This window comes from Hylobates moloch, unplaced genomic scaffold, assembly GCF_009828535.3.
Source record: "Hylobates moloch isolate HMO894 unplaced genomic scaffold, HMol_V3 SCAFFOLD_9, whole genome shotgun sequence".
In the NCBI taxonomy this organism is placed as follows: Eukaryota; Metazoa; Chordata; class Mammalia; order Primates; family Hylobatidae; genus Hylobates; species Hylobates moloch.
Window position 1 is genome coordinate 88809645 of NW_026652284.1, and position 12702 is coordinate 88822346.

The following is a 12702-nucleotide window of genomic DNA, read 5'->3' on the forward strand; positions in this document are numbered from 1 at the left end:
GGGACTATGGTTATGATACACTAATTAGAAACTGACATAATTTAAAAGCTTTGGTAAATTTTATAGGAGAGCTGTAGTGACACCAATTTACTCTGATGGGTAACTGTCATAGTAAATAGGAGTTACAAGCTGTGTTACGTAACATGGGACACTAATTCACTATGATTAAGACCAAGACAAAGCAGACAGAAGATTCTAAGTAAACGGTTTGATGAAGATGCTGAATATTGCAAAATCAACTAGAATAGTATTATGTTCCATCCTGTGAAATAATGTACATTGTAAAAATGCCATAAAGTTTATTAAATTTAAGAGGTTGCTTTAGTCCTTCACAATGTCTGAAGATAATTAATTGAATTAAGTAAACCATAAAAAAATGCACTCTAAAGTGCTCTGTGGACTAATTTGGCTTATATCCTGTGAAATAATGTACATTGTATAAATGCCGTAAAGTTTATTAAATTTAAGAGGTTGCCTTAGTCCTTCACAATGTCTGAAGATAATAATTGATTTAAGTAAACTATAAAAAAGATGTACTCTAAAGTGCTCTGTGGACTAATTTGGCTTATATCCTACCTCAAAGAAAATGTGGGCTTATTCAAAGTTTTTCCTGTATCAGTCTAGTTCATTCCGATTTATTGTCATTCCAACTCTTCAAACATAATCTTGCAGGAAAAAAACCAAATCACAATTTAGCTTCACATAAAAAAATTATAGACATTTTCATTGTGCCGTTGATATCATTAAGTGAGATAATGCTTCCCGTGGTGTCTGACACATCTTATTCACAATGTGGGTACTAATATAATCTAATATTTGGCTGCCTGGACATTTCCTTGGTATTTGTCACCAATATTGGGCAATGTTCAATCAGAAAAACTGGATTAAATATTTTAAACACATGTGAATGAAAATTCTCCCAATTAGTGAGAGGGTGAGAAGCAAAACTTTGAAGACGTCTTGTAAAGGAGGAGTTACAGAAGGTAAGATTGATGTTTATGTTTTCAGTGTTACAGTTTTATTTATAGAAGGTATTTTTTCATTTAGTTATAATTACATGTTATACAATGTTAAAGAAGAATATAGAATTTTTGTCACTGACATACCAGTTTTTTCCTAAGTGTGCCTGAGGAAAGCAAGTTTTATTAGACATGTAAAATGTTATAATCTATAAGCAATCATTTTCCCCACTTCAGAGTACTGTTGGTGACAAAATTTCTCCTAAATATATTTTTCTTATTAATATTTTATCTTTCATCTACAATCTAAACAACTGATCTCCATATGAATCACCTATCTTTGTTACCTGCTAGTGGCAGAAACTTGGGCAAATCATTTCACGTTAGGGCTTCAAGTTAGGAAATATGATATCCATTGGTGTTTTTTAAACTATGAGTCATGACCTCATTTCTGTGTCATGCCAGTAGTTTTAGAAAACAAAATGTAGCTGACAGAATTTGAATAGAAAATGTAGAGGACAAGACACATGACAAAGCTAATTTGTAAATTTTGTTTCAGTTTTAAATACATGTACACACACTATGTAACAATGCAAAACATAGTCTTTTAATATGAGTTGCAGGAAAAAGAAGTTTGAAAAATATTGTTCTCAAGAATCATCAGCCCATTCTAACTCAAAAATGAAATTACTCCATTTTCCAGCTTAGAAATTCTGAAAATGATGACTTTTAACTCAGTGTCATATGGCTTACTGCTTGACAGACAATAGTAGCTAGCTATGGGATATTTAGCTGAAGTGATTAGAAAATATGTATTCCCTCAATTAGTTGTAAACTTTAAAATCCATTGCAAGGCTTTAAAAAAGACCTCCTTGAGCTTTCCTAGAGGCTTTAGACCCCTCAAACAAATCAACAAAATGTTAAGTGTCAATAATTTCGTGAAAATATTAAGTGGCTCTTGTATGCAACATATTGTAGTAAGGGCTGAGAGATATAAAAATGAATTGGTATGGTCCCTGAATTCATTGAATTTATAATTTTTAGGAAAGTATCGGCTATAAAAAGAAAATATCCCATGCTTAACTGGAGTTCATATGTGTACTATTAAGAAATGTTATTCTTAATAATCATTAATATAAGCTGTCATTTTTAATCTGACTCATTCATTCAATAAACATTTTTACTGTCTCCAGGTATTTTTCTAGGCTGGATGTTCCAAGGTTAAAATAACAAAGTTGGTACTCTGAAGCAGCTTAAAGTGGTGTAAAATACAGAAAGTAAGCAAGTAAACAAACAAAAAAATCAAATAGTGGTAAGTGTCATGATGATGGATAGGCATTACCTAAGGGCTACTTTTTATTGGATGGTCAAGAGAGGTCTATGAGTAGATACATTTAAAACTGAGATATGAATGACAAAAGGAAGACGGTTTCTAGGAAAAGGAAACAGCTGGGCAAATGCCAGATACAAGGCAGATAGGATCTTGGTCTGTTTGAGGAATAGGAAGTAGATGAGAATGGCTGGGGGCTAGTGAGGAGAGATAGAATAGTAGGAGATGAGGTAGGAGAGGTAGACAAATGTCACCTGGTTGAGTAAAGCCTTGTAAACCATGGTAAAGTGTTTGAAGTATATTTTTATTGCCTCGGGGAGCCATTTGAGGCCTATCGCCAAGGGACTTCTGTAGTCTGATTTTTTTTTTTTAAGACCAGTAGGGTTGTTGTATAAAAAAACAGATTTTACACAGCAAGAATGAAACAAAGGTGGCTAGGAAACTGTCACAATCATTCAGGAGAGACACAGTTGTGGCTTAGATTAAGGTAATAGCAATAGATATGAAAAGTAGATGAACTTTGGGAAGTGCAATATAGAATTTGCTGATAGACTAGATATGGCGGGTGGTGTCAAAAAAAGGAATCAAAGGTACTTCCTGTAATTTTAACTTGTGCAACTAGGTAAATGGTTTCCTCACCTATGACAGGGAAAACAAGGTGGGAATGCGGAAGGTGACAGCAGGAATCCGGAGTTCTGTGTGGGATATGTTAACTTTGAGATGCGTATCAGCTAGCTATCTGAGTATGTCAAACAACCAGACTGGGTTTTGGGAAGGTTTATCAGTTTGGGACTGATCAGCATATAAACAGTATTTCTAGACGTAGGTACCTCCATGAGGGTGCCACGCAGGGGCTTTAGCTGCAGCATCTGTTTTCATCTTGATTAACACCACAAGGTAGCTATTTTCTTTTTACACAGATATTATTAGATTTTTATATATGGGCCTTTTTGATGTTTAGAGAGAAATAAGCTGAAAGTCACCCAGCTACTAAAAGCTAGAGCCTGGATTCAGATCTGGGAGTTCTTGTTCTTCCTATTGCACCAGGTTGTTTTGTTGGAGCATTAAAATATGTGCATTTCTGAGTATTTTTTAACTTTTTGAATGAAAGATTTTTAAAAAGTCTGTTTAGAAAGAATGCCAGCTCATTAGAATTCAATCCAAGTGTATACATTCACTAGTCTTTTCTGTTGTTAAGTGACTTCTCTGGGGTATACGGCTTGATGTTTTTTTTTTTCTTTTTTTAAACAAACAAACAAAACCTCTGTGGTTGACTGGAGCCGACAGGTAAGGAATGGAGAGATGTTGGTCAAATAGTACAAACTTTTGGTTGTAAGATGAATATGTTCTGGAGATCGAATGTACAGCATGGTGACTACAGTTATAATTCTGTATTGTATATTTTGAAGTCTGCTGAGCAATTTTTAAGTGTTCTCAACACACACACACACACACACACACACGGGAAATACGTACAGTGATGGATGTGTTAATTAGCTTGCTTGTGGCAATCATTTCACAGTGTATATTTACATCTAATCATTACTTTGTATACCTTAAATATACACAATTTCTGTCCATTATACCTCAATAAAGCTGAGAAAAAAACCCTCCACTCTTTTGACTTGTGGGATAGGATTATTTTTACTTCTCAAATCAACTGCCCCTTCTTCACTGACCAATAACTTTCGGCTGCACTGCAGTGATTTTTAGTTTTTCCTCAGCTTACATATTCCTCCTCTACAATCTCATGTCCCCATTGCTTCAAATACTAAATATACGCTTATCATCCTCAAATTTTTTGCTTCCTGTCCAGACATTTCTCCTTAAGTCTAGGAGATAACGTGCAAAGTTTCCTAAAAGCAATTAGTCTGGTGGTAAAGGAGGCTCCCCCATCCACCCAGGAGTAATGAGGAGCGAAGTTCTGGAACTGTGAAGGTCTCATTCGTACATTCATTCCTTATAAGTACTTACATACTCGCTACAGTTTCAAACCTAGTGTGGCATGCAGACATGGATGAAGCAATGACAGGCACGACGAGCGTTAATGAAGGGTACAAGCTAGCGCGAGGGCATTCAAGGGAACTTCAGAGCGCAAAGGAAGAATCCCACTTAGTCCCTCAAAACTTTGGAGTTTATCCGTTTAGTAGATTAAAAAGTGAACGGAAAGCAAATCCCACTAGGGAAGGAGGAAAGTTGGGGACAAATAAGGGATTCATGCAGAAGGCTGCACTGCGGCCGGCCATGAAGAGAATAAGGGTACTTAACGGAGTGTGAAGAGAATGAACACGCCTAGGTAGAAAAAAACTGAAAAGCCAGGATTGACGGACACTAAAAACGCAGCATTTGTTAAAAATCCACGGCAAAACACACACACACACACACACACACACACACACACACACCTCACCCCGAGCCAGCACCGCAGTCCCGCCAGCAGCCAGGGTATCCTGAGATTCCGGGAGCGCCGCGCACCGCCCACCTCGCTCCGCCCACCGTCCAGCTCGCTCCACCCAGCTCGCTCCGCCCCCTTCCCCGAAAGCCCCTCCGCAGAGCCGCGTGCACGTGCTTGGCGGATACCGCCCCCTCTGCTCTCTTGGCCAATGAGAAAAAGCTACGTAACTCGCCACCGCCCGGTGGCGGGTCACGTGACTGCGTCTCCCCGCCCTCTCACTCCGCTGCCTCTAGGTTCTGGGAAGATGGCGAAGGTCTCAGAGCTTTACGATGTCACTTGGGAAGGTAACTTCAGGTGGGGGCGGGTGCGGAAACACTAAAAGCGCTGGGAAGCCGTTCGGGAGTACCCGCTGCTTTCGGGGAGCTGGGGTCTCCGGTCTCTTTTTGGTACCAGAGCCGTCACTGTACGGGCCAAGCTGAGGTGGAGGCTGAGGCTGACCCCTTCTTTGGCCCGGACGCGTACTCTGCGGTGTTTCCCACAGTGTCTGCTCCTCGGTTGACCTGCCCTCCTCCGCGCCAGTCCAGCGTCCCGGGGCCGCTTTTATTTATGAGGCGGGCGGGAGGGACTTGGGGCTGGGGTTGTCACACCCTAACTGGTTGCTGGGCGGTGCGGAAGAGGCGGAATAGGTGGTTACTGAAGCTTCTTTGGAGCCAAGAAACACAGGGCCTGTAAGGCCCTTTATTAAGTGATGTGTAAGGATTATAGCTCTGTGCAGAAAAGCTGTGTAAAAGATGCGTGAACAAATGTGATTCTCATATGCCACTCTACATTTAGTTTTCTCCTTAAACCTGGGTTTCCAGTTTCTTTTCCTTTTAGTCTAGTCTCTGTCCCACCCCTCCTCATAACACATTTACACACACAACACAACTTCTTTCTTACTCCCTACTAGTAGTTACTTTTCTGAGGGGAAAAATAACTGATTAACTCTGGGCTACGTAAGTGCTTACGTGTGATGGTCACTTTTCCCTATCCTTAGTTGATCTAGAGTGGGATGTGTTCTTTAAATCTAGGAACAGCCAAACCTTGGATCAATTCTGTGTGCTTAAGAAACTTGAATTTCATTAGGGCGTGGAATTTGTGTAATTGGAATTCATATTCCCAGCATGTAGCATAATACAGGAGACTTAAGTAGCTAATTTGCTTAACGAATGCCTTCTTGGGATGTTTTAATAATGGCCTGAAAACATGTGGACCGAAAGTTATATTTTCTGTTTTATCGTGAATAAATATATCAGTTATTATAAAGTTGTAAATCCGTTACAAATAAAGCAAAATTTCTTTGTACTTGAACTGAATTAAATGATTTATTGACTTTATGGCCTCTAGCACATTGTGAATCTCAGTATTTATACCTGAATTGAGGGATTCCATTATATTAAACAACGGTGTTGATTTCTTAGTGCAAAATCTTGGCTCTATCAACACACAGTCCCTACTTCCAAGGAATTCACAATCTAATAGAGAAAACAAACCTGTAAACACAGTTTTAAAAGGCTTGTGTCAGGGTATCTTCCGTAAGCTGGATCGTAGATAAATGGCTGTTATTTTTAATGCTTTTTAAAAAATGTTTTAAATATTACATAATTTTTAGAAAGCGCTATTATGAAGGTATGTTCATTATAGGTTTCCTAGATGATAGTAGCATATATAAAATCCTGAGGGACGAGTAGCTGTATACTACCAACAGACAAGGTGATTTAACTGAGTAACTTGGACCTTACCCTGTGGTCATTCTAAAAAGGATTGATGTAATTAATTTGGAATAATAAATAATAACTACTACACAAATTTGTAGGAACAAAGAAAACATTTTAAAGTGCTTTGTAAACTGTTAAGTACTATATAAAAGGATGTGTTATTATTAGCTAGTGCTAATATGATTATGTCCCTCCTCTGTATGATCTGGCCGTTGCCCATGTCTCCAGCTTTATCTTGAGCCCTTCTCCCTCTCACTCTGTGAGCTGCCTATGCTGGTCTTTGTTGAATACCCAAAATTGCCATGCTGCTTCTTAAAGCAGGCACATGCTAGTCCTTCCACTGGGAGTGTTCTTCCTTCCTTGCCTCACTCTTGCCCCCATTAAACTTTATCATTTATCAATTCCCCACAAAGCTCACCTACTACAAAAAAGCCTTACTTGACCACTCTACTACCGCCTTGCCTTTCCTCATCCCCCACCAAAATTGAAAAAAGAAAAAACCCAAACAACAAAATGAAGCAACAAAACACACCTGCAATCCTTCGATTATGTATTCTATTCTAATACTATTGAAGCACTTACCCAATTGTGTTTTGTTTTAAAATTTTGTCTCTCCTAAGATGAAAGGGACCAGGCCTGTTTCTTCACTGTCACTTCCCTAGAGCCTGACACATGGGGGCGGAGCTCAGTAATTATTTGATGACTAAATGAATTGTTAATGGGATTAATAATAAACACTAACACATTGTCAGAAAATATTATAAGCCATTTTTCTAGCGATAATTTCTTTAGTATCTTAGATAAAGGTTTTAGTATCTTAGATGAAGTTAGGCAACTCGCTTAAGTAATGGGATACAGTTTGCTCACTAGTAAAATGAAGGTTTAGACCTTTCCAGAATTAAAATTCTAACTTAAGGAACTTTAAAGAAAAGAGTATTCTAGATTTTTATTTCAGAGACTTACGATAACAAATTTTTAGGATGAAGGGTGATGGGAAGATTCTCAGGGCTAGTGTTTTGTTCAGATTTTTTGGGGGGGTGTGTGTCAGAGGTGTGTCCTTAGGAATTCTACTGAACAGTGTTGTGAATTGGTTAGTTCGGAATGCTATAATTCTTGTGATAGGAAAATTTATCACTTGTTTATAAAAGACGTATGTAGTAAGTTTCACACTTCCACATCTGTGTTAGACTCTACTAATAGACTATTTGGTTTGTTTCTTCAGCCAATTGAAAGTGATTGATACTTATTACGTAGGGAAGTTATTAGATATTTGGAGGTGGGAAGGAGAATTTAGAGTTGTAAGGAGAATATATTCAAGTTTCCTGAGAATATGATATTTGGGCAGGACATGGATAGGATGCCTAGAACAATGCCAGGCATATAATAGGTATTAAATGAGTATTTGTTGAAAAAAAAAGTGTGAGAAATGTTTGAGAGCATTTTAGTTGTTTATGTTCACTGCCCCTACTTCCTCTCTTTTTATTCAGTCCTTCAAACAACCTCAATTTGGTTTCCATGCCCTACCGCTCCACTAAGATCTCTAGGAGACCTAATAATAACATATGTATTTTGTATACTTCTACTACTTTTGCTGTTGTAGATCACTCCTCTGTGAAAAAGTCTTTCTTTGCTTTCTTAATAACATTCTTCTTGTTTTCTTATTTCTTTTTGGGCCTTTCCTTTGTTGAGTTCTCTACATCCATTTGCTCATTTTTTGGTGTTTCAGTGTTTCTTAGTTGTCGTCCTAATCTGCTATTGGTGGTTTGTAAGTTTGAGATCAATAGACTTTAAATTGATAAAAGCATCTGTCGTGTGGTCTGATGAAATCGTGCAAAATTTAGTGCGTGTGTAAACATACATATTTCTGGAAAAAGATGGTTCAAAGTTCTCATTAGCTTTGAAGATACCTAAAATAGATTAAATGACATCTGTGGGCAATCTTATCCACATCCAGCTTTAGCTATCAATTAGCCTATATAGTAAATAACACATTTAACATAATTTAAGTACTTTGCACCAGGCACTGTTCTAGTTCTTGAGGGTATAGTGCTAAGTAAGACAGGCAAGGCCCCAGATTTCAAGGGACATACCCTGAAATTTCACTCGTAAACTGAATATCCATATTTCCAGTGTTCTACAGGGCACATGTAATGGATGTTTCACAATTAATACAACTCAAAACTGAACTCATCGTCTTCCTTTTGCCTTCTGCCTCCAGCACCACTGCTGTCACCACTTATTCTTTTCTGCATTTTCCCTAGAAAAGTAGATAGCACTGTGTATCTCCCCTCATTCATAAACAACTTCTGCTCACCTTTTAAGATACAGATCTATGAGACTTCAAAGCCTGGAAAGTACAGATATGTGTGGGAATGAAGTATATGCTTTGCAAAAGTCACTTATGAAAGGTAAGAGCTAGAAAGGTAGGTTGGTGCCTTGAATGCTAGACTAAGGAGTTCACACTTCTTTTTTTATATAGATGGGAGCCAGGGTCCTAACTTCAAAAAGAAAAAAATCAGTGGCTCCTTTCATTAAACTTTTGCATGATGATATAGAACAGGGCCTTTTCTTTGGTAGAGATCTCCTGATTGAAATTCCTTGTCATGTTTAATAAACCATTCTTGGTTTTGCTTTCTTTAACGTGGAGCAGGAACATAAAGTCCCTAATATAGAAGCTTCAGTGCACAAGTCTTTTAGATTTTTGTTATTTTTCTCATAATATTTTAAATTAAGTCCCCATATTTAATATGACAGCAGTTTTTCAGAGCTATTTGTTTTTATGGGGTCTTTTCAAAGCATCCAACTTTGTTTTTTAGAAACCAGTCTCTTTTCGCACTTAAGTTTTCTTTGGCTTATAATATTTCATTATACTGTATAATTACATTAAATTTAACTGGCATGAACTGGTTTGGATACAGGTAGCTAAATTTATAAAAGGTAATAACTGTTGAAAACAACTAACCAAGAGCTAGCTGATGTGACTTACTAGCTAAGAGCTTCTAAAATCTTGGTGGCCGTGATTATTATGTTTTACAGAAAGCAATTATTTGAGTTGATTCTAACAGGAAGATGAACAAGAGAATTTTTACTGAACCTCATTAATCTCTCCATCATATTTTAATTACTTGTTTACATTCTTTACACACAGAGATCTCAGTCCTTCTGTTGACCAGCCATAGTGGTGAGAATCAGAAAACAAGCTCTCAGTAAATGCTCATTTGTTCAGTGAGTGAATGCTAGGACGTGAAGCTTGTTTTTGAAGTTTGATCCACTATTGTATGTAATAATGGTAATAATAATGATGAAAATAGTATATGAAACATTTTGTATATGTTATCTCTTTTAATCCTCACATGTATCTTATGAGATAGGCTTTATTTCCGGTTTACAGATGAGGAAGCAAACGAGAGGTGAAATGACTTGTCTAATCTCCCACAGCTAGTAAAAGGGAGTGCTGTGATTTGAGCTGCTCTTATACACTTCTCCCCCACTGAGTTATTAACTAATTAAGTTCATCCACCTAGGCTGTTATTCTGTTATTCTTGGAATAGGCCAAATTAGTTTCTTTCTCCAGAATTTAGATTTGCTGTTTATGGTTGGCTCCTTCTCATTCTTCTCTTAGCTTGAAAATGACCTTCTTAAAGAAGACCACCCTTTCCAAAAGCTCCTCCTTTCTCCCAATCTCCTGACTTTATCATATTGTCTTTTAGTTTTATTTGTATAATTTCACTATCTGAAGTTATGTGGATTTTCATCTTTTTACCCTATTATACTCTAAGCATTATGAGTATATAGGAACTTTATCTTTTTCTTTCTTTCTTTATCCTCAATGCCCAGATCAGGCCTGGCACATAGTAGGCATTTAGGAAATATTAGTTGAGTGATGAAGAACTCCAATATTTGCTCCAAGAAGTAAATATTAGTTGAATAATGAAGTATAGTTCCGGTCATACACTATACTGCCTCAAAGAAGGTAGGAATCATTGGGTATCTTAAGAATTTAAATTGTAATGAAGTAAATCTTTAGAAATATCTGGTAGTAATTTACAGATTGAATTCGGGTTGAGAGATCAGTTTGGAAACTATCCTAGCAATTTTAGCATGGAGTGATGAAAGCCTGGGCATGGATAATAGCAGTGGAAATAGAGTAGAAGATGTAAATCTTAAAAATACTTCAAAAGAATCCACAGGACTTAGATAACCAAAGTAGGAGTCAGAAACAGCACTAAAAAATGGTATGTCATGTAGTATTAACAGAAGGTGGAATTAACAGAAATGTGAACATTGGGAAGGGAAACCATATTTTTAGGAAGTGAAGATGACTTGATTTTTGGATGCTGTGATTTTGAGGTAATGAGCTATCAAAGGTGAAAACATGTTTTCTTCAAGATGGTTTTATTTTTACAAATAATTTTTTAGATAAATGTATTTAAGGCATTTCTAAAAATAGTATGTCATTAATGGTGCTACAAATGTACTTATTGCAGCAGCACTCGAGTGTGGCAGGGTCAGCTATGTAAGGTGTATAGCTTAAGGTGTTTATAGGTAAAATGTTGCTTGTTTTGTAAAAGTTATATTTTCATACACAAACAGTGTTTCTTGTTTTTTGTTCAGCTATTATATTTTAATATGTTTGTGACTGTGTGTCAGACTGTTGTTCTTAGACGTTATGCTTTAAAAAAAGTTCTCTTTCCTCTGAGAGTGTTTTTCCACAATAAGAAATACCTTTTACAAATTAACTCATACTCAATTAAGTATACATATACATGAATCTGAGTGTATGTATAAACTGAAACGAAAATTTCATTTACAAAGTATTCTTATGAGTACTGCTTCCATTCTGTTCATTTTGTTTCATTCTCCCCCATGGGCCCCCCCCCCCCCCCCCCGCAACAGATGCTGGAAGAAATCCACTGAATCGATTTTATAACCTGTTAATGGATTGTAATAATACACAGTTTGAAAAATATATCTCCTGGAGCTCTGTGTGTATTAAAATAAATTAACCCTTTCCTTTTTCAAATCAGGTTGCCTTTTCTTTTAGAGTAGCTGTTCCCAACAGCCTGCAGCCAATCTGACTAGATACTTTTATGGGACCATGAATAATTTTAAATTTCTTATCCTATAATTATCAACCTTTTAAAAGAATATGCTGGTTTATGTAAATGAATATGTAAGTGGTATTTCCGAATATACAACAAAATGAAGTGGAAAAGATACAGGATTGGAGGAAGTAGTTTTGGACTAAAGAAATCAGAATTAAGTAGCAGGCATATTTTTCCATCTTTCAGAGGCCGCCTCACTGCAGTGACACCTCATGCAAGTTGTCATGGAGGGAATAAACAGAACCATCATAGCCACTCTTTTAACTTTTGACCTTTAGCTCATCTCACAGGGTTGCACAGTAGTTAATAAAATGTACAAGCAAGCAGTGAGAATCTTACTTACATAGTATGTAATAAAATGACCTTGGCTTTGAGGAGCGAGCCTTTTGCAGGAAGGTGAAAGGATAAAATGAAAGTTTTAAGCCACCTTTGAGGAAAGAGTGAGGGAAGAGCCTTTATTTCTTGTGAGAGGCTGAAACAGTTATCAGATTTTTTTAAAAAATAAAAGTAACTAGAATTTTTGTAGGGCTTCCCGTTTTGTAAAATACACGAATTTTCTAGTGTTTGGTGTCCTAAACTTAAGGGGCAAGCAGATGAGGAAAATACATGTAGTTGGGTGAAAGACAATAGTGGTGCCTATGAAGAACTGGTAAGTGTATACCCTTATCTAAGGGCAATCAAAATCAACTTAAAAACAAAAATATCCAAACTATTGTATGAACCAAGCAACTTTATATATATTTTATGTAATCTTAATTGCTTATCCCTGAGGTAAAGGTAATATTATCTCTATTCATTGGTATTGGAAACTAAGTACAGATCTGGTAAGTTATGTAAGGTCACGTAAAAGATGGAGTTTAGATTCAAACCAAGTGTATCAAGTCCATGTTCTTTCCAGTATACTATACGTCCTCCATGACCGGTGATATGGTTTGGCTCTGTGTCCCAAATCTCATCTTGTAGCACCCATAATTCCCATGTGTTGAGGAGGAAACTCACTGTGAGATGATTGAATCATGGGGACAGGTCTTTCCCATGCTGTTCTCATTATAGTGAATGGGTCTCACAAGATCTCATGGTTTTAGAAACAGGAGTTTCTCTACACAAGCTCTCTTTCTTTGCCTGCTGCCATCCACGTAGGATATGACTTTTTCCT

At 37.0% G+C, this 12702-nt stretch overlaps 1 protein-coding gene across 4 annotated transcripts in view; it reads left to right on the top strand.

Annotated features, from left to right (window-relative positions):
* Positions 1–4928: 4928 nt before the first annotated feature.
* EMC2 (ER membrane protein complex subunit 2) overlaps positions 4929–12702 on the top strand; it is a 46277-nt gene continuing 38503 nt past the window's right edge. For 3 of the 4 annotated variants that reach the window (XM_058443811.1, XM_032760266.2, XM_032760267.2), the window contains exon 1: positions 4929–5028. In XM_058443811.1, coding sequence (XP_058299794.1) covers positions 4989–5028 — 40 coding nt within the window. In that variant the 5' untranslated portion in view covers positions 4929–4988. Of the gene's footprint in view, positions 5029–8758; positions 8850–12702 lie in introns of those variants that run through there. The other variant, XM_058443812.1, reaches the window with a different exon arrangement.